The sequence below is a fragment of the Triticum dicoccoides genome, chromosome 1B (genome assembly GCF_002162155.2).
Source record: "Triticum dicoccoides isolate Atlit2015 ecotype Zavitan chromosome 1B, WEW_v2.0, whole genome shotgun sequence".
Taxonomy (NCBI): domain Eukaryota; kingdom Viridiplantae; phylum Streptophyta; class Magnoliopsida; order Poales; family Poaceae; genus Triticum; species Triticum dicoccoides.
The window spans coordinates 643,148,110-643,171,902 of NC_041381.1; the positions used below are offsets into that span (position 1 = coordinate 643,148,110).

At 47.3% G+C, this 23,793-nt stretch overlaps 2 protein-coding genes across 2 annotated transcripts; one reads left to right on the top strand and one right to left on the bottom strand.

The window, feature by feature from the left end:
• Positions 1 to 11,275: 11,275 nt before the first annotated feature.
• LOC119349326 (chlorophyll a-b binding protein of LHCII type 1-like) lies at positions 11,276 to 12,413 on the top strand. Its single transcript, XM_037617336.1, has one exon. The coding sequence runs from the start codon at positions 11,407 to 11,409 to the stop codon at positions 12,202 to 12,204; it is 798 nt and encodes a 265-aa protein (XP_037473233.1). The 5' UTR covers positions 11,276 to 11,406; the 3' UTR covers positions 12,205 to 12,413.
• A 5,436-nt stretch (positions 12,414 to 17,849) lies between these two features.
• LOC119310837 (S-type anion channel SLAH3-like) lies at positions 17,850 to 19,659 on the bottom strand. Its single transcript, XM_037586463.1, has 2 exons — positions 18,940 to 19,659; positions 17,850 to 18,278 (listed from the first exon to the last, which is right to left on the bottom strand). Exons 1-2 carry the CDS (start codon positions 19,630 to 19,632, stop codon positions 17,850 to 17,852), a joined length of 1,122 nt encoding a protein of 373 aa, XP_037442360.1. The 5' UTR covers positions 19,633 to 19,659.
• Between the last annotated feature and the right edge of the window lie 4,134 nt (positions 19,660 to 23,793).

The following is a 23,793-nucleotide window of genomic DNA, read 5'->3' on the forward strand; positions in this document are numbered from 1 at the left end:
TATGTTGTTGAGCCTGTCGCCCCCAAATTCAATCCATGGTCGGCCTGTCCGATCACCTTTAATCGCAGGGATCATCCGACTAGTATCCGTCATGGGGGTTCGGCTGCTCTAGTGCTCGATCCAATAGTCGATGGATACCATCTTACTCGAGTCCTTATGGACGGCGACAGCAGTCCTAATCTGATATATCAGGACACTGTCCGCAAAATGGGGATTGACCCGTCAAGAATCAAGCCAAGAAACACGACCTTTAAAGGAGTTATACCGGGCGTAGAAGCCTGCTGCATGGGCTCTTTAACATTGGAGGTCGTATTCGGCTCTCCCAACAACTTTTGAAGTGAAGAGCTAATATTCGATATAGCTCCGTTTCGAAGTGGCTATCATGCACTACTCGGAAGAACGGCCTCCGCCCGCTTTATTGCAGTCCCGCATTATGCCTATTTAAAGCTCAAAATGCCTGGACCACGTGGCATCATTACGGTCAATGGAAATATGGAGCGCTCTCTTCGTACGGAGAAAGACTAGCAGTCGAAGTCCAAAACGGCCTATTCAAGCCGAAGAAATCATTGTCGTTAAGATCGCGGACACAGCTAAACGTGTCCGGATTACGCCTCAGTGCGGCAGCTCAGACAAACCTGAGCTTGATTAGCAGTTACGCCCCCATCGACTGCCCCATAAGGTGATAGCATATGTGCCTCGTGTACACAAGTACACCCTCAAAACTCCCTGGGTGGCGCTGGGGGCACACTGCACACAAATAATCCATAGTTTGGCTCGACCCTATTCAGACTCTACGGTTATCTTTCAAGGTTTATTAAATGAACCAGCCTTATTCACGGCCACACTGGATTTCTTTTTCCATGTTTTTTCCTTTTTTTACAGATGGCCATCACACTCCCCCCCTCAAGGACACCGCACAAAGGAGAAAATGGCGCAGACGTGCAATAGGGCCCCGCACTAAGATTTATTTTTAGGTTAAGACCATGTGTAAACCTTTTTATCTCTTTTTGTTTTATACCTTTTTGACATGGAAAATATCCAAGGAAGTTGTCGGCATTTTCTGTAAGTACACGGCTCGCCGTACTAAAGATCGCCACACGTGCCTTGACACAAGGGTCCATTACCAGGGGCTATATTCGGCCCGGTATACTTTGAAAAGTCCGAACACCTATAAGGAGTGTTCGGCGTCGCGAGTTTGGCCTTATATGCATCAGCTCCAAATCATGTCTTTGGTCAATAGTTGGGTTGCCCGGCTCCTGTGCTTGCTACCTTACGTTCCGCCCTATCGGCTAAGGTAGTAAAGAGAGAACTACTGCGATTGTGTCCTGGTTCGTCCGGATGAGCACCTCAGTAGAGAAAGCCGAAAACTGACTGTCATGATGCAGCGAGAGATGGTCAACCACTCGATGACTCATCGGAATCTTCGCGATTCCTTCCGTATTGCACGAAGGACCATTCTTCCGGTCACATATGTCAAACGCATCGTATTCGGATAACCGCGTACATACCAAGGGCTATATCATAGACCCACCGTCAAACTCCTATGGCAAAGTGAAAGTGTTAAAGCACTATAGTCTGATTGCCTGGTTCATCGCATTAACACCTCCTTAATGGACCAAGACGTTGGGTCAAGAGTGATCAAGTGCTTTTCCGAACACCCCCACGTTATACGTGAGCGGGCAGAAGCCGACGATTGGCAAACTTTCAGATTATATAAAAAACGGCCGCACAACAGGCACCAAAAACTTTTTAGGCAAAAGTATAAAAACATAGCCTTAAATATATCATAATATTGTTTTTACAATTTCGAACCACCTCATTCGAACATTGTATCTTTCGAACACTGACCCTCTATCAAGCGGGCACCCCCTAGGACATCCTCAAAATAATGCTCTGGCAGGTAATGGTCCTTGCCCTCGGGTGGACTTTTCACTGCAATATATGTGGCCTTCATCTTTGTCCAATATGTCTTGACGTGGGCAAAGGCCATCCGTGCACCTTCTATGCACGTTGACCGCTTCACAGCGTCGATACATGGCACCGCATCAACAAGTCACCACACCAAACCAAAATAACTATTCAGAATTGGCTCAGTTGGCCATAGCCGGACTATGATGTCCTTCATCGTAGATCCGGATAGCTTGTGGAGCTCAGCCCACAGGGCCATTTGTTCGTTCAGCAACAATGGACGCTTTGGCATGCTGAATTGCAACTAGAAAAGCCTTTCCGTCGCATGTCCTTCTTGCGCTTGGAAAAACTGCGTCGCATGGGAGACACTCTTCGGCTAGTCTAATAATGCGTCTGGTGAACTCCACATCTAATTAAGCGGGGCATACTTCGGATTGCCAAATTTAGTTTGGAATAAGAAGGGCTTACTAGCCGCGATCTCCCCAGCTTGTCAGATCTCCTCCCGAGCCTCGGACCGTGCTTCCCGCGCCTCTTGTAAGGCCTTGTCAAGATCAGCCGTTTTGGTTTTGTTATCTCTCTTGAGAAAATCACATCGGCTAGCAGCATCCTTTAGCTCAAGCGCCATAGTAGATATTCTCTCCTCGCACTGGCACCGAGCAGCCTGTTCGGCCTTTAATTCGATAGCTGCCATTTCGGCAGCCGCATTGCTCATCCTGGCCTGCTCTATGGCCTGGGCAAGCTCAGCCTGAAGGGTCTCAACTGCGGTGGCACTATCTGCAGTTATGCATATTTCAGTATACAATTTCTCAGCGTCATGCTCATATCATAATACTTGCATATATTGACTACCTCGAAGACATACCTTGCGCCTCATCGAGCTGCCTGTTCATAAGCGTGATGTCATAATCTGCCACATCAACTTTCTACTTCAGATGTTCAATCTCTGTAGCTTGGGCAGTCGCCACGAATGTAACAGCCTGTGTTTCAATTAGTCAAATCATTTCCTGGGTATATATTTCTTGATCCTCTGATCGCCTCCCTTTGGACGCCAACCAGAGTCTCAGGGGCTACTATCTATACACAGGCGCATTTTGCGTTTATAACAGAATTAAAAATATCACATTACGTACCTCGAAGCCTCTTAGCAGGCTCGTGAAGGCTTCATTCAATCCGCTTTTCATGGACCAAACCCTCTCAACCACCGTACCCATCAAAGTACGATGATCCTTTGAGACGGATGCATGACGCAATGCGTCCATCAAGGTATCCGGCGCCCCCGGATCTGGAGAAGATTGCGCAGTCCCTCTGAAATCGATAGTCCGGGGCCTTTATTGTTGGTCCCTATAGGGGCCGCACTGTTGGAAATATGCCCTAGAGGCAATAATAAAAGTATTATTATTATATTTCCTTGTTCATGATAATTGTCTTTTATTCATGCTATAACTGTATTATCCGGAAATCGTAATACACGTGTGAATACATAGACCACAATATGTCCCTAGTGAGCCTCTAGTTGACTAGCTCGTTGTGATCAACAGATAGTCATGGTTTCCTGGCTATGGACATTGGATGTCGTTGATAACGGGATCACATCATTAGGAGAATGATGTGATGGACAAGACCCAATCCTAAGCTTAGCACAAAGATCGTGTAGTTCGTTTGCTAGAGCTTTGCCAATGTCAAGTATCTCTTCCTTTGACCATGAGATCGTGTAACTCCTGGATACCGTAGGAGTGCCTTGGGTGTATCAAACGTCACAACATAACTGGGTGACTATAAAGGTACACTACAGGTATCTCCGAAAGTATCTATTGTTTTATGCGGATCGAGACTGGGATTTGTCACTCCGTGTAAACGGAGAGGTATCTCTGGGCCCACTCGGTAGGACATCATCATATGCGCAATGTGACCAAGGAGTTGATCACGGGATGATGTGTTACGGAACGAGTAAAGTGACTTGCCGGTAACGAGATTGAACAAGGTATCGGTATACCGACGATCGAATCTCGGGCAAGTAAAATACCGCTAGACAAAGGGAATTGTATACGGGATCGATTAAGTCCTTGACATCGTGGTTCATCCGATGAGATCATCGTGGAACATGTGGGAGCCAACATGGGTATCCAGATCCCGCTGTTGGTTATTGACCGGAGAACGTCTCGGTCATGTCTGCATGTCTCCCGAACCCGTAGGGTCTACACACTTAAGGTTCGATGACGCTAGGGTTATAAAGGAAGCTTGTATGTGGTTACCGAATGTTGTTCGGAGTCCCGGATGAGATCCCGGACGTCACGAGGAGTTCCGGAATGGTCCGGAGGTAAAGATTTATATATAGGAAGTCCTGTTTCGGCCATCGGGACAAGTTTTGGGGTCATCGGTATTGTACCGGGACCACCGGAAGGGTCCCGGGGGCCCACCGGGTGGGGCCACCTGCCCCGGGGGGCCACATGGGCTGTAGGGGGTGCGCCTTGGCCTACATGGGCCAAGGGCACCAGCCCCAAGAGGCCCATGCGCCTAGGGAACCCTAGAGGGAAGAGTCCTCGAGGGGGAAGGCACCTCCGAGGTGCCTTGGGGAGGATGGACTCCTCCCCCTCCTCTTGGCCGCCGCACCAGATGCCATCTGGAGGCTGGCTGCCGCCCCTAGGGGGTGGGAAACCCTAAAGGGGGCGCAGCCCTCCCCTTCCCCTATATATATGAGGCCTAGGGGCTGCCCATAACATATGATTTGATCTCTTGTTGGTGCAGCCCTGCCCCTCTCCCTCCTCCTCTTCTCCCATGGTGCTTGGCGAAGCCCTGCGGGATTGCCACGCTCCTCCATCACCACCACGCCGTTGTGCTGCTGCTGGACGGAGTCTTCCTCAACCTCTCCCTCTCTCCTTGCTGGATCAAGGCGTGGGAGACGTCACCGGGCTGTACGTGTGTTGAACGTGGAGGTGCCGTGCGTTCGGCACTTGATCATCGGTGATTTGAATCACGACGAGTACGACTCCATCAACCCCGTTCACTTGAACGCTTCCGCTTAGCGATCTACAAGGGTATGTAGATGCACTTCCTTCTACTCGTAGCTGGTTTCTCCATAGATAGATCTTGGTGACGCGTAGGAAAATTTTGAATTTCTGCTACGTTCCCCAACACGCACACCCTGGATCCTGGACGGCCGAAGTGTTGCCTTCGGGCCCGGTCTTCACTGTCCCTCGCACTGCTTGTTGATCGGGAGAGATCCTTCGGGACGACACCTCAGCGTCATCTACCCTATCGGCCGGGGATATCTGTGGAGGCGTCTCGCTCTCCATCATCTCTGGAAGAAGATCCCCCGAGGAGGAGGACTATTGAGGAAGGTTGTATGTTGGACTGCAAACATATATTTTAATTGCTACCTGATACGTCTCCAATGTATCTATAATTTTTGATTGTTCCATGCTATTATATTATCTGTTTTGGATGTTTAATGGGCTTTATTATACACTTTTATATTATTTTTGGGACCAACCTATTAACCAAAGGCCCAGTTCAAATTGCTGTTTTTTTTGCCTATTTCAGTGTTTCGCATAAAAGGAATATCGAACGGACTCCAAACGGAATGAAACCTTCGGGAGAGTCGTTTTTGGAACAAACGCAATCCAGAAGACTTGGAGTGGATGTCAAGTAAGCAACGAGGCGACCACGAGGTAGGAAGGCGCGCCCAGGGGGGTAGGCGCGCCATCCACATTCGTGGGCCCCTCGTGGCTCCCCCAATCGACTTCTTTCGCCTATATATACTCATATACCCTGAAAACATCCGAGAGCACCACGAAACCCTATTTCCACCGCCGCAACCTTCCGTACCCGTGAGATCCCATCTTGGGGCCTTTTTCGGCGCTCCGCCAGAGGGGGAATCGATCACGGAGGGCTTCTACATCAACACCGTAGCCTCTCCGATGAAGTGTGAGTAGTTTATCTCAGACCTTCGGGTCCATAGTTATTAGCTAGATGGCTTCTTCTCTCTCTCTCTTTGGATCTCAATACAAAGTCCGCCTCGATCTTCTTGGAGATCTATTCGATGTAATTCTTTTTTCGGTGTGTTTGTCGAGATCCAATGAATTATGGGTTTATGATTAAGATTATCTATGAACAATATTTGAATCTCCTCTGAATTCTTTTATGTATGATTTGTTATCTTTGCAAGTCTCTTTGAATTATCAGTCTGGTTTGGCCTACTAGATTGATCTTTCTTGCAATGGATAAGTGCTTAGCTTTGGGTTCAATCTTGCGGTGTCCTTTCCTACTGACAGCAGGGGCAGCAAGGCATGTATTGTATTGTTGCCATCGAGGATAAAAAGATGGGGTTTATATCATATTGCTTGAGTTTATCCCTCTACATCATGTCATCTTGCCTAATGCGTTACTCTGTTCTTATGAACTTAATAATCTAGATGCATGCTGGATAACGGTCGATGTGTGGAGTAATAGTAGTAGATGCAGAATCGTTTCGATCTACTTGTCGCGGACGTGATGCCTATATACATGATCATGCCTAAATATTCTCATAACTATGCACTTTTCTATCAATTGCTCGACCATAACTTGTTCACCCACCGTAATACTTATGCTATCTTGAGAGAAGCCACTAGTGAAACCTATGGCCCCCGGGTCTATTTTCCATCATATAAGTTTTCTATCTATTTTATTTTGCAATCTTTACTTTCCAATCTATATCATAAAAATACCAAAAATATTTATTTTATTATCTCTATCAGATCTCACTTTTGCAAGTGGCCGTGAAGGGATTGACAACCCCTTTATTGCGTTGGTTGCAAGGTTCTTATTTGTTTGTGCAGCTACGAGGGATTTGCGTGTAGCCTCCTACTGGATTGATACCTTGATTCTCAAAAACTGAGGGAAATACTTATGCTACTTTGCTGCATCACTCTTTCCTCTTCAAGGGAAAACCAACGCATGCTTAAGAGGTAGCACTACCCTCACAGCCAGGAAAGAATGGGATATGTTTAAAACACCATTGTTCACTTACGATTCAACTAAGGGCCTATCTTTATGAAGAGACTATGTGTCAACGTCACCTCCCGAACAAGAACCCCCTGATAGGGATATCTTCCCCCGCTTAGAAGCTTCTATCTTCAAGTCTTAGGAGGCGGTCCTCTTCTTCCCATGAGAAGGGATGTCAGTTTTCCCTTCCCTTCCATCTTCGGAAGTGGGAGTTCTAATCTCCCCGGACAAGGTGCCTGATGTGCCTCTAGAATGAAGGCCACCTTGGGCCTCCTCTCCCTCCTCCTTGTCTTCCCTCGCCGGCACTTGGTAGGGTGCCGGAGCCAGCATCCTTGTTAATACTGGATCAGCCGAGTCTTCAGGAAGAGGGGCCAAACACCTAATTCTCTCTGCCTTCTTTATCCAGCCCTGGCCGAGTATGATTTTCTCAGTATATTGTTATGAGAAATTTGACTAAACTGTGTTCGGAAGTCGAGTACTTACCGAGGTATCCGTATGGTTGCACTCAAGGCCACTGTTTTTGCGTCCCAAAGAATGATTTCCACATTTGTCTGAGCGTTGTGCCGGAGAAGTGCTGAAGGGTTCGCGGTCCTTCTGAATTAAACTCCCACATGCGGAGAGGCCGTCGCTGGCACGGTAGGACCCGTCGGACCAGCATTACTTGGATTACGTTGATGAGACCGGTGTCCTTTTCAATGAGGCTCTGAATGCGGCTTTACAGTGTCTGCACTTCATCGATGGATCCCCAGTCCAGCCCCTTATTAATCCATGATGCAAGCTTTAATGGAGGGCCGGATCGGAACGCAGGTGTAGCTGCCCACCTGGTACCACGGGGTTTGGTGATGTAGAACCACTCCCGCTACCACAGGTTGGAAGTTTCTGTGAAGGAGCCCTTTGGCCAAGTAGTCTTGGCGAGCTTGCTCACCGCAGCACCACCACACTCTGCCTGTTTCTTGTCGACTACTTTGGCTTCACACTAAAGGTCTTGAGCCATAAGCCGAAGTGTGGGGGAATACGGAGGAATGCCTCGCATATGATAATGAACGCCGAGACGTGAAGAAAGGAGTCCGGAGCTATATCGTGAAAATCTAGCCCGTAATAAAACATGAGCCCTCGAACGAAGGGATGAAGAGAGAACCCTAGCCCTCGGAGGAAGTGGGAGATGAATATGACCCCCTCGCCGGATCTGGGGGTAGGAATAACCTGCCCTTGAGCAGGAAGCCTGTGGAGGATTTTCGCGGTCAGGTATCTTGCCTCCCAGAGCTTCGCGATATCCTCCTCTGTGACGGAGGAAGCCACCCACCGACCTTGAGGGCTGGGTCCGGACATGACTTGGACGCGCGAAGCGATTATCTTGAACCTTGGGTGTTGGAACTCAAGGTGGGAGAGGTTGAGGGAAGGCTTGGCATAAAGGAAAAAAGGACGAGTCTTGGCCCCCTTTAAAAAGGCGATGAATATCAAACGCCCCTCCTAGGCCTTAAAACATGCCTATTCCCATGGAATCATGCCAACAGAACGGTTGGGTTATCCACACCCATATTGATGAGAATCTCGCAATAAGGGGACACGATCTCTGCTTTGACAAGACGTGCCAATGAAACCGCATCTCGAAATATGAAGCGGCAGGCTAAAACAACGGTTCGAATAATGACCGGGCGGTGACGTGATGTCATGAATATGAAAAGTTGTCAGTGGATTGGACTCGTGAAATATTATACTCTCTGCGGTTGAGCGTGGGATTTGTCTTGCAGAGCCGGACACGTTTTTTGTGTTCAAAGATTATTTTGGAGTATTCAGAGAAGTAACCCACCTTGCAATGCCGAAGTCAATCTGCACGCCAGACACCTTATCGTTGAAGCCTAGTTCAGGGGCTACTGAGGGAGTCCTGACTAAGGGGTCCTCGGACGACCGGACTATTAACATGGGCCGGACTGTTGTGCTATGAAGATACAAGATAGAAGACTTCCTCCTGTGTCCGGATGGGACTCTCCTTGGCGTGGAAAGCAAGCTTGGCGATTCGGATATGTAGATTCCTTTCTCTGTAACCGTCTTTGTACAACCCTAGCCCCCTCCGGTGTCTATATAAACCAGAGGGTTTAGTTTGTAGAGGCAATCACAGTCATAATCATATAGGCTAGACTTCTAGGGTTTAGCCATTACGATCTCGTGGTAGATCAACTCTTGTAATACTCATATTCATCAAGATCAATCAAGCAGGAAGTAGGGTATTACCTCCATAGAGAGGGCCCGAACCTGGGTAAACATCGTGTCCCCCGCCTCCTGTTACCATTAGCCTCAGACGCACAGTTCGGGACCCCCTACCCGAGATCCGCCGGTTTTGACACCGACATACACCGCCAATCCCCATTGCATGCTCTCAAATCCCCCTCTGCTTCTTAGTTAGGGTTCTTATGGGTAGTTCATAGTATGCTAGATTAGATTGTGGCCCGTACATTTGACCCGATTTGATCCGATTCGACTGGATTCGATCGGATTCGATGATAATCCACTGTTTTGGGGTTGAACAAGAGTGCATGCTTACTTTGTTCATCCCATATGCCTAGATTGTTCATAATGTAGTGGTAGCTTGCATTGTTTTAGTGCCACATTGTTACTTTGTACTGCCAAAATGTTAGTTTGTAGTGCCACATTGTGTGTTTTGATGCTACTACTAGTGTATATGCTACTATTGTTAGTTCTTACTGATGTTGTTCATGCTACTCTTGTTGTTGCTGTTGTTATGTTGCTCTTGTTGCTGCTGTTGTTATGTTGCTCTTGTTGCTAGGGTACATGAGTGCATGTGGCATGCAAGTAGGACATACCTGAATGCCAAAAGTAGTACGTGCATGTAGGACATGTGAGGCGGTGGCTTCATCTGATCAGTGTTAGCACTGATAACTGTAACCACTGATAACTGTAACCACTGATCAGAGTAGCACTGATAACGTGTTAGTACGTAGTAGTGATCATTGTAAGCCGTGTTCAGTGAGCATACATCATGTTCTACTTGTTAGCTTTGATCATGTGTCATATGTGTTGCTAATTGATGGCCATCTTGCTGACAAGATAATGAAGACAGAGTGGGACAGAGCTAGCGGTGGTGCGCAGGTCGTCGCTGGCGCAGAGGGGGCGGAGGACCTCATCCCCACCAACGGCTGAAGAGGGTGGTGCTCCCTGGCAGGGTGGAGTTCATGAGGATGTCGCTGGGCGCTGGTAGGAGGCCGAGGACGGGGCGCGAAGAGGGTGCACGGGAACCTATGAGGTTCTACGCACAAATCACTGACCAGGAGGACATCGCCATGCTCATCATCCTGTGTAAGTTCAGGCCGGTGATGAAGAAATGGCTGGTCAGCGGCCCTCCTCGCGTTGTCAGCCTCTCCGCCAACAAGTGGTGCTAGTTTGGGTGCAGGTGCAGATGTACAAGGGGCACATGGTGTTGGGGCGCGGCAGGGAGTACTTCTGCGGCCGCCACAAGATCGTCCCCGGTGCCTTGTCGTCTTCAAGCTCTCCAACCCGGGGCTCAAGGTTCAGATCTACAATGCCAACAACTCCAACATCTACACCGTCCGGTGCAGGAGGCACAGCTGCGCCAGCGACATCACTCAGGCCCTCTAGTTCGTCTGTCTAGTCTGAACCATGTGTAGTACTTTGAACCATGCGTAGTACTCTAAACTTAAGTAGTGTAGGTTTGAACTGAAGCCCGGTCGTCTCTTTTGCTGTCAACATGTCCATATTTTGCCCAGGGAGCAGCACCCTGGGTCCAGCAGGGGCATGGGATGCCCTATTGTTTTAAACTTATGCCTAGTAGCTTATGATCTGCATGTTCTTTGCTTGTTCTTGTTGTTATTGTGCTGTTGTGTGTGTTGTGTGTTGTCAAACGGGTGGTAACTCCACCACATTTGAAAGGGGTGGACAGATTAAGTACTTGCACACAACCAAACAGTTGTGCTTTGCATCTGCTCACGCTTAAAGCACAAACACAGGCAAGCAAACAATTTGCAGCCATCTGGGCCTTGATGCAATACAGGCAACCAATCAAGATGCAGATATCGGTTTTTTGCCTGCATATGCTCAGCCGGTCCAGTTAGGACAAGTATGTAAAGTGGCAAAAACAATGCATGTAACTAAACGCGCCCTTACTGTCTCGTTGCATGCAGACCGTGAGCTGATGATGTGAGCATCGACATGTGATCCATCATCCAATCACGCGTCTCCATTCTCCAACAAGATCCTAGGCCTAGCCACAACATATCTCCTTTCTCTGGGTCTCAAGTTGCCACGTCCTGAGGGATGACGAGATCTCTGTTGCACCAATAGCATCGAAGGTCAAGATTTTTTTCATGTCTATATATCTATCTTGTCGGTACACACACACACAGACCAGAGCTCAATCCCTCCAGTTCCTTAAATAGCTCCTTCCTCTACTCTTCTCAAACCATCTCCAGTTCTCCACACTCGCTCTTCAGTTTTCAATCTTTTGAGAACATACAGTACACCTCCTGCCTTAGCAGCGCAATGGCGACTACCACCATGTCCGTCTCCTCGACCTTCGCCGGCAAGTCGGTGAAGAACGTGGCTTCATCAGCCCTCTTTGGTGAGGCCCGTGTCACTATGCGCAAGACCGCTGCAAAGGCCAAGCAGGTTTCATCAGGCAGCCCGTGGTACGGTGCCGACCGTGTGCTCTACCTCGGCCCGCTTTCCGGAGAGCCCCCGAGCTACTTGACCGGCGAGTTCCCCGGCGACTACGGGTGGGACACCGCCGGGCTCTCAGCTGACCCCGAGACCTTTGCCAAGAACCGGGAGCTCGAGGTGATCCACTGCCGGTGGGCTATGCTCGGTGCGCTGGGATGCGTCTTCCCCGAGCTTCTTGCACGCAACGGCGTCAAGTTCGGCGAGGCCGTATGGTTCAAGGCTGGTTCTCAGATCTTCAGCGAGGGTGGCCTTGACTACCTCGGCAATCCCAGCCTCGTGCATGCACAGAGCATCCTTGCTATCTGGGCATGCCAAGTCGTGCTCATGGGCGCCGTTGAGGGGTACCGCGTTGCTGGCGGCCCACTTGGTGAGGTAGTCGACCCACTCTACCCCGGCGGCAGCTTCGACCCACTGGGCCTGGCCGATGACCCCGAGGCATTCGCGGAGCTCAAGGTGAAGGAAGTCAAGAATGGCCGCCTCGCCATGTTCTCTATGTTTGGCTTCTTTGTGCAGGCCATCGTCACGGGCAAGGGCCCACTCGAGAACCTCGCTGACCACCTCTCCGACCCTGTCAACAACAACGCATGGGCGTTTGCCACAAACTTTGTCCCCGGCAAGTGAGGCGTTGGCGCTCGCTAGCTGCGAGTTGTAGCCACAAACTGCGGTGAACTGCACACAGTGGTTCAGAACTTTAGATTGTAACATCACGGTGTAAATTACAAGGATCTTTGGGGAAATGGTTTGATCTGCCCGCTTGCTTCATGTCCTGGATGTAGCCTGTGTGTTGGTCCATGAGAAATGAGAACGGTGAATACTTGGGCGTTATTTAATCAGAAGTCGCTCTTCGTGATGGCAACTTATGCTCTCATTTTCTTATGGTCCATCGACCATCGTGATCATGCTGTCTGTTCGGAGAGCCCGTTTGCTTGTATGGTTGAATGCCGGCCCCAACGTTGTACAAAGAGTCATTTTCGTTCAGTTTTACTAGTGCATTGGCATGCAATGTTTGTCAAAGTTCGTAAAAAAAGCGAGCACCCCTGAACCTAGAGGCTTGAGTACTAGGGCAAAGGAATTCTGAAAGCATAGTGACAGCGTTCACTCTAGTGTTGTGAATGGCGCGGCGGATATTGAGTGTATTTCTCCATGTAGTATGTGGATGGAGGCATAGACGTATTTTGTGGACAGGTATAGCTAGCTCTATAATTTGCTTGTACTAGCAAATATACCCGCGCATTGCAACGGAAGAAAAAGATTGACGACTCTTGATTACATGATGGACGTGGCGACACCCAGGCGCCGCGGAAAGCACCACCAGATCCGAGCGAATCCACCAAGGACAAATCTGCCGGAGACACGCATCCACACACCCACCGACGATACTAGACACACCACCGAGATATGGGCTAGACGGGAAGAATCTTATTCCATCTTCCGGGAGCCGCCTTCGTCTCGTCTTGCAAAGCAGGACACGGAACCTAACAAAACTCGAAGGAACGTCTAAAAATAGAACCCTCCCGTCTGCAAGGGCCAGGATCCACCGCGTCGCCATGGCCCTAAGACCACCGGAGACGACGTGGACCGATGGCGGCGCCGACGGAAGGCAGAGAAAACCTAGGCTTTTCTTAGGAGGGGAGGAGGTGGCTACGTTAAAGTATGCGTTGGCTGCTGCTGCATCCTAATATATTTGATTTATTTTTGTGTTAAATTATGAATAAACATAGAGTACATTTGAAAATGATGAAGAAAAAAAAGAAATGAGGCGAGAAATAGAGGTTGTTGTTGGAGCCGAAGGCATTTTATTTTGGCATGAGAATTGGGGCCACAAAAGACCGTTTAGCGGTCCTGTTTTATAGGCTAATGCTAGAGATGCTCTAAGGCCATTATGCGTTCAGGATAAACCATCTTGTGTAACAAGATTTTTTCGGAAATGAACACGAGCTTGCCTTCAGAACCATACTGATTTTATCCATCCCTGTACAAATAGTACTGATTTTATCCATATAAATTGTTTTTAATTAAGAGTAAAAGAAGCCCGTGGTACACGAACTTGGCAGACGGAAGCAATTTTGTTCATCAATTTGCAATACGACATGGACACAGACAGCTGACCTGGTGTCGCTCAACATGCACTGACCGAGTGACCGTCTGACTCTCGTGACAACACTCTCATTGTTACCCATATCAAGTGTTGCAGCCAATGACAACGCATCTGCCACTCGAGGAAGAGGAAGAGAACGGAATAGGAGATGAAATAGCATGGTTCAAAAAAATTTACAGGTGGAACTTGCAAAAAATTAGTTAGTGACGCGTGTCTGTATCGAGACAACCACATCGGTATAATATACTTGCCCCAATTGTAGTTGGCTCATTTTGCCATCAATACTCGATGGCCAAGTGTCTGTAACCGAGCCATATCCTATAACTCACTAAACATTCTTTTCAAACATTAACTGCTCAAATATGAAGAGTTAATAAATTGGTCGAAGCTAACCGAACCCTTATATTTAGCTCATTATAAATTTTATAGAGAATTTGTTCATCCTTTGGAACATACATTTGAAACAATTGCGCAATATTTCATCAATAATTTGAATGATTGAAATGCGCCATATGCAGCGTTTCAAGTACACACATACATATAGTTCATCCAGTCCAACAATTCAAACGTAAACATGTGTATACTTCATCCAAAAGTGACTAAATCGATAAAGTTCATGAAAAAAACACCACAGATTTGTCAAGTTTATAGTGCAACAAAGCAAGCACTCCCGTGCTTACCATCACCACCAGCAGCACCACTGCTGTCGCCTCCATCATCACCGTCACTACCACGCCTGCTGAACATCTATTAGGTCAAAATCTCACCATGACTGAGTTGCCAATTTTGTCGCACCGTGTCATCCATTGTGCTTGGATCCATGAACACTTAGTGGGCGTGATCATCTTCGTCAGCCATAGTGGCCGTAGGTGGTGACGGAGGAGGTGAGGGGGTGACCGGAGATGGAGGAGAAGGCATCGGCACCACATGCCATGCAGAGGACCTCAAAGTTGATGGCTTATTTCTCTTCTTTGTTGTCGCCTCGTCGAGGGCCTTGCCATCGATGCTGGCTTCTTCATTCGCTTGTCGTTGGCTGGAGCAACCGAAGGGCGGGCGGTTGTCTTTTGTAGACGCCGCGGCCAATTTTGTGGATGACGCGACGGAGAGCATGATGGTCTTCATCCCGGGCCATTTCCTTGCTGCGTTCATCTACGCCGGTAGGAGGGGTCGGCGGTTCCATATTCCCGGTGCAATTGGGGCGTTTGGTGGCTGCAGTGGCGGAGGCGGGAAGAGGAGATGTCACGGGCAGCAGAGGAGAAACGAGAATCTTCAGCAAAAACTTGGAGGCACTCAAATTTATGCTAATTGGGAAACTTTTGAGGCTCTGAAGTCAACCATTTGAGGGCTTGGTTAGCAACGACTTAACTCATCAAAATGAAATCCTTTGAAGGGTTAAGCATTTTTGAGAATTCAGTTAGAGATGCTTTAAGATGCCAAAAAAACGTTGCAACAATTGATGCTCTCTGTGGGCAAGTTTGTGCCAGACGCTTCAAACCCGCCTCAAACGCCCGGACGGACAACCTGGTCACTGAATTCAGTTGACTGTATTCCTGCCTTGTGTGAGTGTGAATGGTTGTTCCAGTTGACTGTATTCAAGCCTTCATAAACAACAATAATTAATCATGGTAGGTATTGCAGCGAGCAGGCGTGAGCTGTGATGTCTTCTGCTATTTTGCAGAAGCATGTGCCAATCTGCATATAGTTTGTCAGCCTGACTGAAACCATAGAATAGCAACAATTGTAGTATTCAGCCTGAACTAGGACAAGTAGTTGTTTGTAGTTGAGAACAACAATCGGAGTGGGTGGTCGACTAGACTAGCAACCCATGAATCAGGAGGATGACTAGTAGTGCCTGCGCCAGGACCCCATGGAGGCCCGAGCTTCGACTGGAGCAGCTAGTCACCGAGCACGGTGCGTGGGAGGCCTCCCCAAGGCGCGAGGCTAAGAAGGGAGGCGGCAGCACGGGCCTCCCCGTGGCACGGAGTTGAGCACGCAACCGTGGTTGGCAATAAGCATCAGCGGTGGTGGAGCTCCAAAGGTTGCTGGTCGCCGGGTGCACGCGGCGGAGCTTCAAGGGCAAGCAGCATCGGCAACAGAGCTCCAAGGGCCATGGAGCAGCAGCAGCGGCGGAGCCTTGGTGCTGGCCGTCGCATGCGTTGACCACATCGGACGCCGGCAGCGCAAGTTGACCGCTTAGCACACACGTCATCATCTGTGTTTTTTATATTTATCATTGTCTTTGTCGTCTTCTGCCAAAAAAAGCAGTAGGCAAAGAGCTGTCGTTAAATGGGCATTCCGTGAAGATGCTTTTCTTTGTCGTCAGTGGAGTAATCAGAGACGGTAAAGAGGTTTGGCTGACGACAAAGACTTTGTCGTCTACCTAATAAAAAGCTGACAGCAAACTACTCCTTCCGTTTCAAAATAGATAATCCAACTTTATGCTAACGTTAGTACAAAGTTGGGTCATCTATTTCGGAACGGAGGGAGTACCTCTTTGCCGATTTATGCTTTGCCGACTTTAGCAAGCTGATGGGAAATTCTTTGCCGTCTGTTTTCAAGTCTTTGCCATCTGTTTGAAGTAGACGGCAAATTTATTTCTGTTGTGAAACCATACATGACACGATTTTTAAATGGGTCGCACAATTTTGCAACTACAACACCACCGATCCTCTACTAATGGAAGGGAAGAGCATGCATGATCAATATTGTTGACTCGTGTGATTGTACTATATGTACTCGTGTGTGGTTTATGCAAAACGGGGTGCACTTTCGAGACATGTACCTGGTTTTGGTTTCCTACTTAACTTACTTGTTATTGTGTTCTTTCCATACCAGATTATTTTCAGCATATGTAAATACGAATGAGTGGGCTTTTGGATCAAGACCTAAGGCCACAACCCAAATTGCCTGGTCTTCACCAATTTGCACAAGTGTTACTCTCATGGTGCACTCTCGCTCAGCACCATACCAACCTCATGTTGTTGTTTTACATTTTGTATTGTGAATCATTCTTTTTTCTAGTCGGAGATAACCATTTTCTATTGTGAATCATTCTTTTTTCTAGTCGGTGCAACCGCAGCGACGGCCTCAGGGCAGCGGCGGGGACCGCGCACGATGTTGCTACGACCTGAAGGGTGACATGGCAACGACAAGCAGGTCGGTGCAGCCGCGAGGAGAACCGTAGAACGACGGCACCACGGCCCGACGGGGCGACGCGACATCGGCCCATTGCTCGATCAGTGGAGTGGCACGCTGGAGTTGGGGATGATCTTCACGGGACAGGCAGAGGAACGCACAAGAGACTGGCCAGCTCGGTCAGGCGGCGCGGATGGGGCGAATCATGGGCGGGTGATAAATCCGATCGCCTTCAAGCTCGGGAACACAGGTTGGTGATGAAGTGGCCGAGCCTAGTCAACAGAAAATTGGGAAGCAAATTAAATTGAGAGTCAATTCTGTCATAAGGGGAACTGTGGCACAAAGATGATAAATGAGGGTATAAATTGAGCTTTTTCTTAATTTTGGGTCAATTCTGTTACTAGTGATTAACTCTAACAAAATACAAACCAGAAATATGAAATATGAAAATAATATAGACTTTGGCCCAGCGCCCAATCCAGCAAATAGGAAAATAAAAAATAAAAGATAAAAGATAAATTTGTGTTAAAAGAACTCGGCAAAGATTGCAATGACGCCAACCGTGATCATCGGGGACACGTGTCCAATCATTTGCCGAGTTCTAGTGTTGCACTCGGCAAACGGCTCTTTTTTTGCCATGTTCTTGGCTTTGCCGAGTTTTTTTCCCTTAAATCTACCCGGCTTTTCCTACCTGTCCGAGTGCGTGATAAAATGCACTTGACAAACAAGTGGGCTCTGGTCAAAGTTTCAGATTCCAGTACTGATGAATAATTTACCAAATCTGCAATGTCCACAAAATGTTGTTTGTTTATTCTTATTACATATCCGTAGAGTCATACACAGACAGATCGACCTACGTGGGTCAAATAATCACATTATACCCTCATCACCACAAAAATTGCTCCAAGGATATATCCATGCATGCCCTTTACTGTACGTGCAGCCACAGCAACCCAGCTGCATGCTTCCACAACCATCTACTAGTCCAAGAGATTGAGAAGAAGAACTATGTACACAGCACAGCTAGGCACGTCTACGGCTCTGCATTGCCTTTGTGGACGGACAGATGAGTCTCCCTCGATCGATCCCCCGCGGCCGACTCATGGGAGTCAGAGTTAGGCGACTTGGACACGGAGAGCACGAGCTCCTTCATATCGGAGCTGGAGGAGCGGAGGTGCGCGAGCATCTTGCTGAACTTGGGCTTCCTTTGGGTGATGGCGATGGAGACGTCGTTGGGGAAGAGGTCCCTGAGCACGAAGGCGTGGAGCATGGTGGTCACCAGCAGGCCGGCTACCGTGACGGTGGCAACGCCCGAGAGGCCGATCGAGAGAGTCCGCGTGAGCACGTTGTTCACCTCCGTGGCGTATGTTATGGTCGCGATTGACACACCGGTCATCGGGAACGTGTATGCCCACCACGCCAGCGAGAACCGAAATCCTCTAAAGAAGTTGATTCGCACGGCCTGATCATCATCCCAAAGACAAATAATAAGAACATTACAAATCACTAGTACGTACGACTGTATATATCAGCTGTACGCACGCAAACGGACACAAAAAGTAGAGTATGCTGGTCAAGCTTTTAAATCTAGGCCGATATATGATCGATATAAATGGTGATATATGAGTTTTAGGGTCTACCACTATAAATCATATGTATCACCTGAGAAGGATCGAAATATCAACTGATACGGCCGATATCTAACCCGATATGCCCATCAATATATACATATACATCGATGAACACAATTATGTATCAAAAAACACTGAAAAAATATTATGAATTTACGACTTTAATGTATTATAAAAGTCATGCATTTTCATTTTGTGAAAACACATATATAACCCATTGTTTTTAATCTTAGAGAGATGATTTTGCTAATTTGTTTTTGATAGTTTCTTAATTCAGAAATTTATAAATTATTATAGGAATCAAAATTTGTTATGCTAGAGCATTGACACACTATATATTTTTGTTAAAAAGATATTTCTAAACTAGAATATATATCTAGATATATTTTTTCTGATATATCACCTGATATCTGACATACAAAATATGTTCAATTCAAACCGATACAAATCCAATGTACGATATTCAAAACGTTATTAATGTTGGTTACGTACCAGTGACATGTAGAGGAAGAGTGCGATGAAGAAGGTGACCTGTGCGCCGTTGTCGAACTCGCCATTTATTTGGGCCCAAGTCATGGAGGCGACGCTAGGCGCGGCGACGAAGAGGAAGAAGACGGGGTAGAGCTCCTTGGCGAGCGTGATGTTGGTGGGGAGCCGTTGGTAGAGCGTGACGAATAGGACACTGTAGTGCGTGAGCCCGACGGCAAAGAAGAAGACGGGGCCCTCGCGGAGGCCCATCTTGGCGCCCGGCAGCGCGCCGACAAAGTTGCCGACGATGGAGAGGTGGTTGGACGGATTAGCCACCTTGGAGAGCCGGCGCTGGCCGCCGGACATCCATTGGCCGTAGATCTTGAGCTGGAGGCAGAAGATGGGCGCCATGAGAGCGTACCATGCGGCGGGGTGGATCTTGGCCATGTCGCGCGGCGCGCCCTGCACGAGGAAGAGGCATGCGATCCAGGGTGCGAAGAAGAAGTTGGCGCGGATGGGGTGGTGGAACTCGCGGCGGACGGCCTCGAAGTAGAAGACGAGCTTGAGGAGGTAGATGGAGGAGACGAGGGCCATGAGCGCCAGCGAGATGTACCAGAGCACGTGGGGCAGCAGGAGGCTGACGTGGAGGAAGGCCGACGGCGGCGCCCACGCCAGCGTCTTCCATAGGATCCCCTGACTGCTCACGCCCAGGACCATCCCGAAGGCGCTGATCGGGAACCGCAGCAGGAATAAACAAACAACATTTTGTGGATCTTGCAGATTTGGATAAATTATTCGTCACTACTAGAATCTGAAACTTTGAACAGTGCCCGCTAGTTTTTAAAGTGCATTTTATCGCCCACTCGGAAAACTGGGTAAGGCCGAGTAGGTTTAGGCCTCCTTTGGTTCATAGGGTAGGAAAATCATACAAATAGAAAAGTCATAGGAAATGAGATGACATGCATCTCAAATCCTATGAGTAGGAATAGGAAAAGGGATGTCCTTTGATTCACATCATAGTATTTTTTTCCATTGAGTCTAGGCTAATGTTTATTTTCCTATGAAATATGGAGGATAGGAAGAATTCCTCCATAGACATAGGATTTCATACCTACAAACCAAAGGGCTCTAAAGGAATTTTTCCTATAAAAATTCTATCCTATGAAATTCCTACAAAATTCCTTCAAACCAAAGGAGGCCCTAAGGAAAAAAAACTCAGCAAAGCCAAGAAATTCTGGAAGAAAGATCCGTTTGCCGAGTGCAACACTAGGCAAACGGCTAGAACTAGGCACATGATTGGACACGCGTCCCTGGTGACGCGGATGATTGATGATAAATAAATTAGAAAGATACACAACCATGCAATTCATTAAGTCGTTTTCAGTGTCTAGCCAAACCAAGTTGTTCAAATTTTGCAATATGCAAAGTGAGTTCACAATCATAAAAGATGTTTGAAATAGTATATTTGCATGTGATTGTTTCTCTTCGTTCTACTAACCTTCATGAATTGTGCAGATGACCAATTCTTTTTATCAATAAGATCTGAATTATTGTGTTAGAATATATAATAAGGAAAAGAAAAGTAAAAGAAAAAAAATGTAATCTCTTTATCATATAGCCTCACACCAATAGATACATTGAAAATATTTCTTTGAAGGAGAAAATAGCACGCTTTGCATGTAAAATAGATCTCAAGAGATACATAAATATATAGCTCTCCTGGATTAGATGCAACAGCACATAGGTGTCAAGGACGCCCTACATAATTTGATTGTTGGTAGTTCCCCAACTGTTGTTCTCCTCGTTATTGCCCCTCTTGGGTATATGGCGATCCCAAGGTCCAGGAATATCCAAACGAGAAGTGTTCTCTACTCCAAAATTGTGAATTAAGTTGTAGTAAGGGTTTCTATACAGCCTTGCTGATGATTTGGGTGTCAGCCGATAGCTTGATGATTTGACTCTCCAAGAGGTTGGGATGGCAGAAATTCCAGTGACCGTGGTTGACGGAGGTTGAGATACTTGAGCTTCTGATTCTTCAGCGAAGACTACCGAGTTTCTGTGAGTTCCATCTTTGCCATTGGTCTCCATTTTCCACACTTCTTCATCCCACTTGCGATCATCACCTCTCGTCTCATTGGATCCGGAAGAAGCCATGATGGCTAAAAACTCTTGTAATCCTGGTAGGAAAAGGGTCGAAACAAGATAGAAGAGAAAAGGCACATTAAGCAAATTAGAAAAATCGAAAAACAAACAAACAAATGAATGAATATATGTATAGCAAATAAAAAACGCTGGCACTGCATTTTGTGTAAGTCTCAATGAATATATGAATGAATATATGTACCTCTTTGCCGATTTATGCTTTGCCGACTTTAGCAAGCTGATGGGAAATTCTTTGCCGTCTGTTTTCAAGTTTTTGCCATCTGTTTGAAGCAGACGGCAAATTTATTTCTGTTGTGAAACCATACATGACACGATTTTTAAATGGGTCGCACAATTTTGCAACTACAACACCACCGATCCTCTACTAATGGAAGGGAAGAGCATGCATGATCAATATTGTTGACTCGTGTGATTGTACTATATGTACTCGTGTGTGGTTTATGCAAAACGGGGTGCACTTTCGAGACATGTACCTGGTTTTGGTTTCCTACTTAACTTACTTGTTATTGTGTTCTTTCCATACCAGATTATTTTCAGCATTTGTAAATACGAATGAGTGGGCTTTTGGATCAAGACCTAAGGCCACAACCCAAATTGCCTGGTCTTCACCAATTTGCACAAGTGTTACTCTCATGGTGCACTCTCGCTCAGCACCATACCAACCTCATGTTGTTGTTTTACATTTTCTATTGTGAATCATTCTTTTTTCTAGTCGGAGATAACCATTTTCTATTGTGAATCATTCTTTTTTCTAGTCGGTGCAACCGCAGCGACGGCCTCAGGGCAGCGGCGGGGACTGTGCACGACGTTGCTACGACCTGAAGGGTGACATGGCAACGACAAGCAGGTCGGTGCAGCCGCGAGGAGAACCGTAGGACGACGGCACCACGGCCCGACGGGGCGACGCGACATCGGCCCATTGCTCGATCAGTGGAGTGGCACGCTGGAGTTGGGGATGAACTTCACGGGACATGCAGAGGAACGCACAAGAGACTGGCCAGCTCGGTCAGGCGGCGCGGATGGGGCGAATCATGGGCGGGTGATAAATCCGATCGCCTTCAAGGTCGGGAACACAGGTTGGTGATGAAGTGGCCGAGCCTAGTCAACAGAAAATTGGGAAGCAAATTAAATTGAGAGACAATTCTGTCATAAGGGGAACTGTGGCACAAAGATGATAAATGAGGGTATAAATTGAGCTTTTTCTTAATTTTGGGTCAATTCTGTTACTAGCGATTAACTCTAACAAAATACAAACCAGAAAAATGAAATATGAAAATAATATAGACTTTGGCCCAGCGCCCAATCCAGCAAATAGGAAAATAAAAAATAAAAGATAAAAGATAAATTTGTGTTAAAAGAACTCGGCAAAGATTGCAATGACGCCAACCGTGATCATCGGGGACACGTGTCCAATCATTTGCCGAGTTCTAGTGTTGCACCCGGCAAACGGCTCCTTTTTTGCCATGTTCTTGGCTTTGCCGAGTTTTTTTCCCTTAAATCTACCCGGCTTTTCCTACCTGTCCGAGTGCGTGATAAAATGCACTTGACAAACAAGTGGGCTCTGGTCAAAGTTTCAGATTCCAGTACTGATGAATAATTTACCAAATCTGCAATGTCCACAAAATGTTGTTTGTTTATTCTTATTACATATCCGTAGAGTCATACACAGACAGATCGACCTACGTGGGTCAAATAATCACATTATACCCTCATCACCACAAAAATTGCTCCAAGGATATATCCATGCATGCCCTTTACTGTACGTGCAGCCACAGCAACCCAGCTGCATGCTTCCACAACCATCTACTAGTCCAAGAGATTGAGAAGAAGAACTATGTACACAGCACAGCTAGGCACGTCTACGGCTCTGCATTGCCTTTGTGGACGGACAGATGAGTCTCCCTCGATCGATCCCCCGCGGCCGACTCATGGGAGTCAGAGTTGGGCGACTTGGACACGGAGAGCACGAGCTCCTTCATATCGGAGCTGGAGGAGCGGAGGTGCGCGAGCATCTTGCTGAACTTGGGCTTCCTTTGGGTGATGGCGATGGAGACGTCGTTGGGGAAGAGGTCCCTGAGCACGAAGGCGTGGAGCATGGTGGTCACCAGCAGGCCGGCTACCGTGACGGTGGCAACGCCCGAGAGGCCGATCGAGAGAGTCCGCGTGAGCACGTTGTTCCCCTCCGTGGCGTATGTTATGGTCGCGATTGACACACCGGTCATCGGGAACGTGTATGCCCACCACGCCAGCGAGAACCGAAATCCTCTAAAGAAGTTGATTCGCACGGCCTGATCATCATCCCAAAGACAAATAATAAGAACATTACAAATCACTAGTACGTACGACTGTATATATCAGCTGTACGCACGCAAACGGACACAAAAAGTAGAGTATGCTGGTCAAGCTTTTAAATCTAGGCCGATATATGATCGATATAAATGGTGATATATGAGTTTTAGGGTCTACCACTATAAATCATATGTATCACCTGAGAAGGATCGAAATATCAACTGATACGGCCGATATCTAACCCGATATGCCCATCAATATATACATATACATCGATGAACACAATTATGTATCAAAAAACACTGAAAAAATATTATGAATTTACGACTTTAATGTATTATAAAAGTCATGCATTTTCATTTTGTGAAAACACATATATAACCCATTGTTTTTAATCTTAGAGAGATGATTTTGCTAATTTGTTTT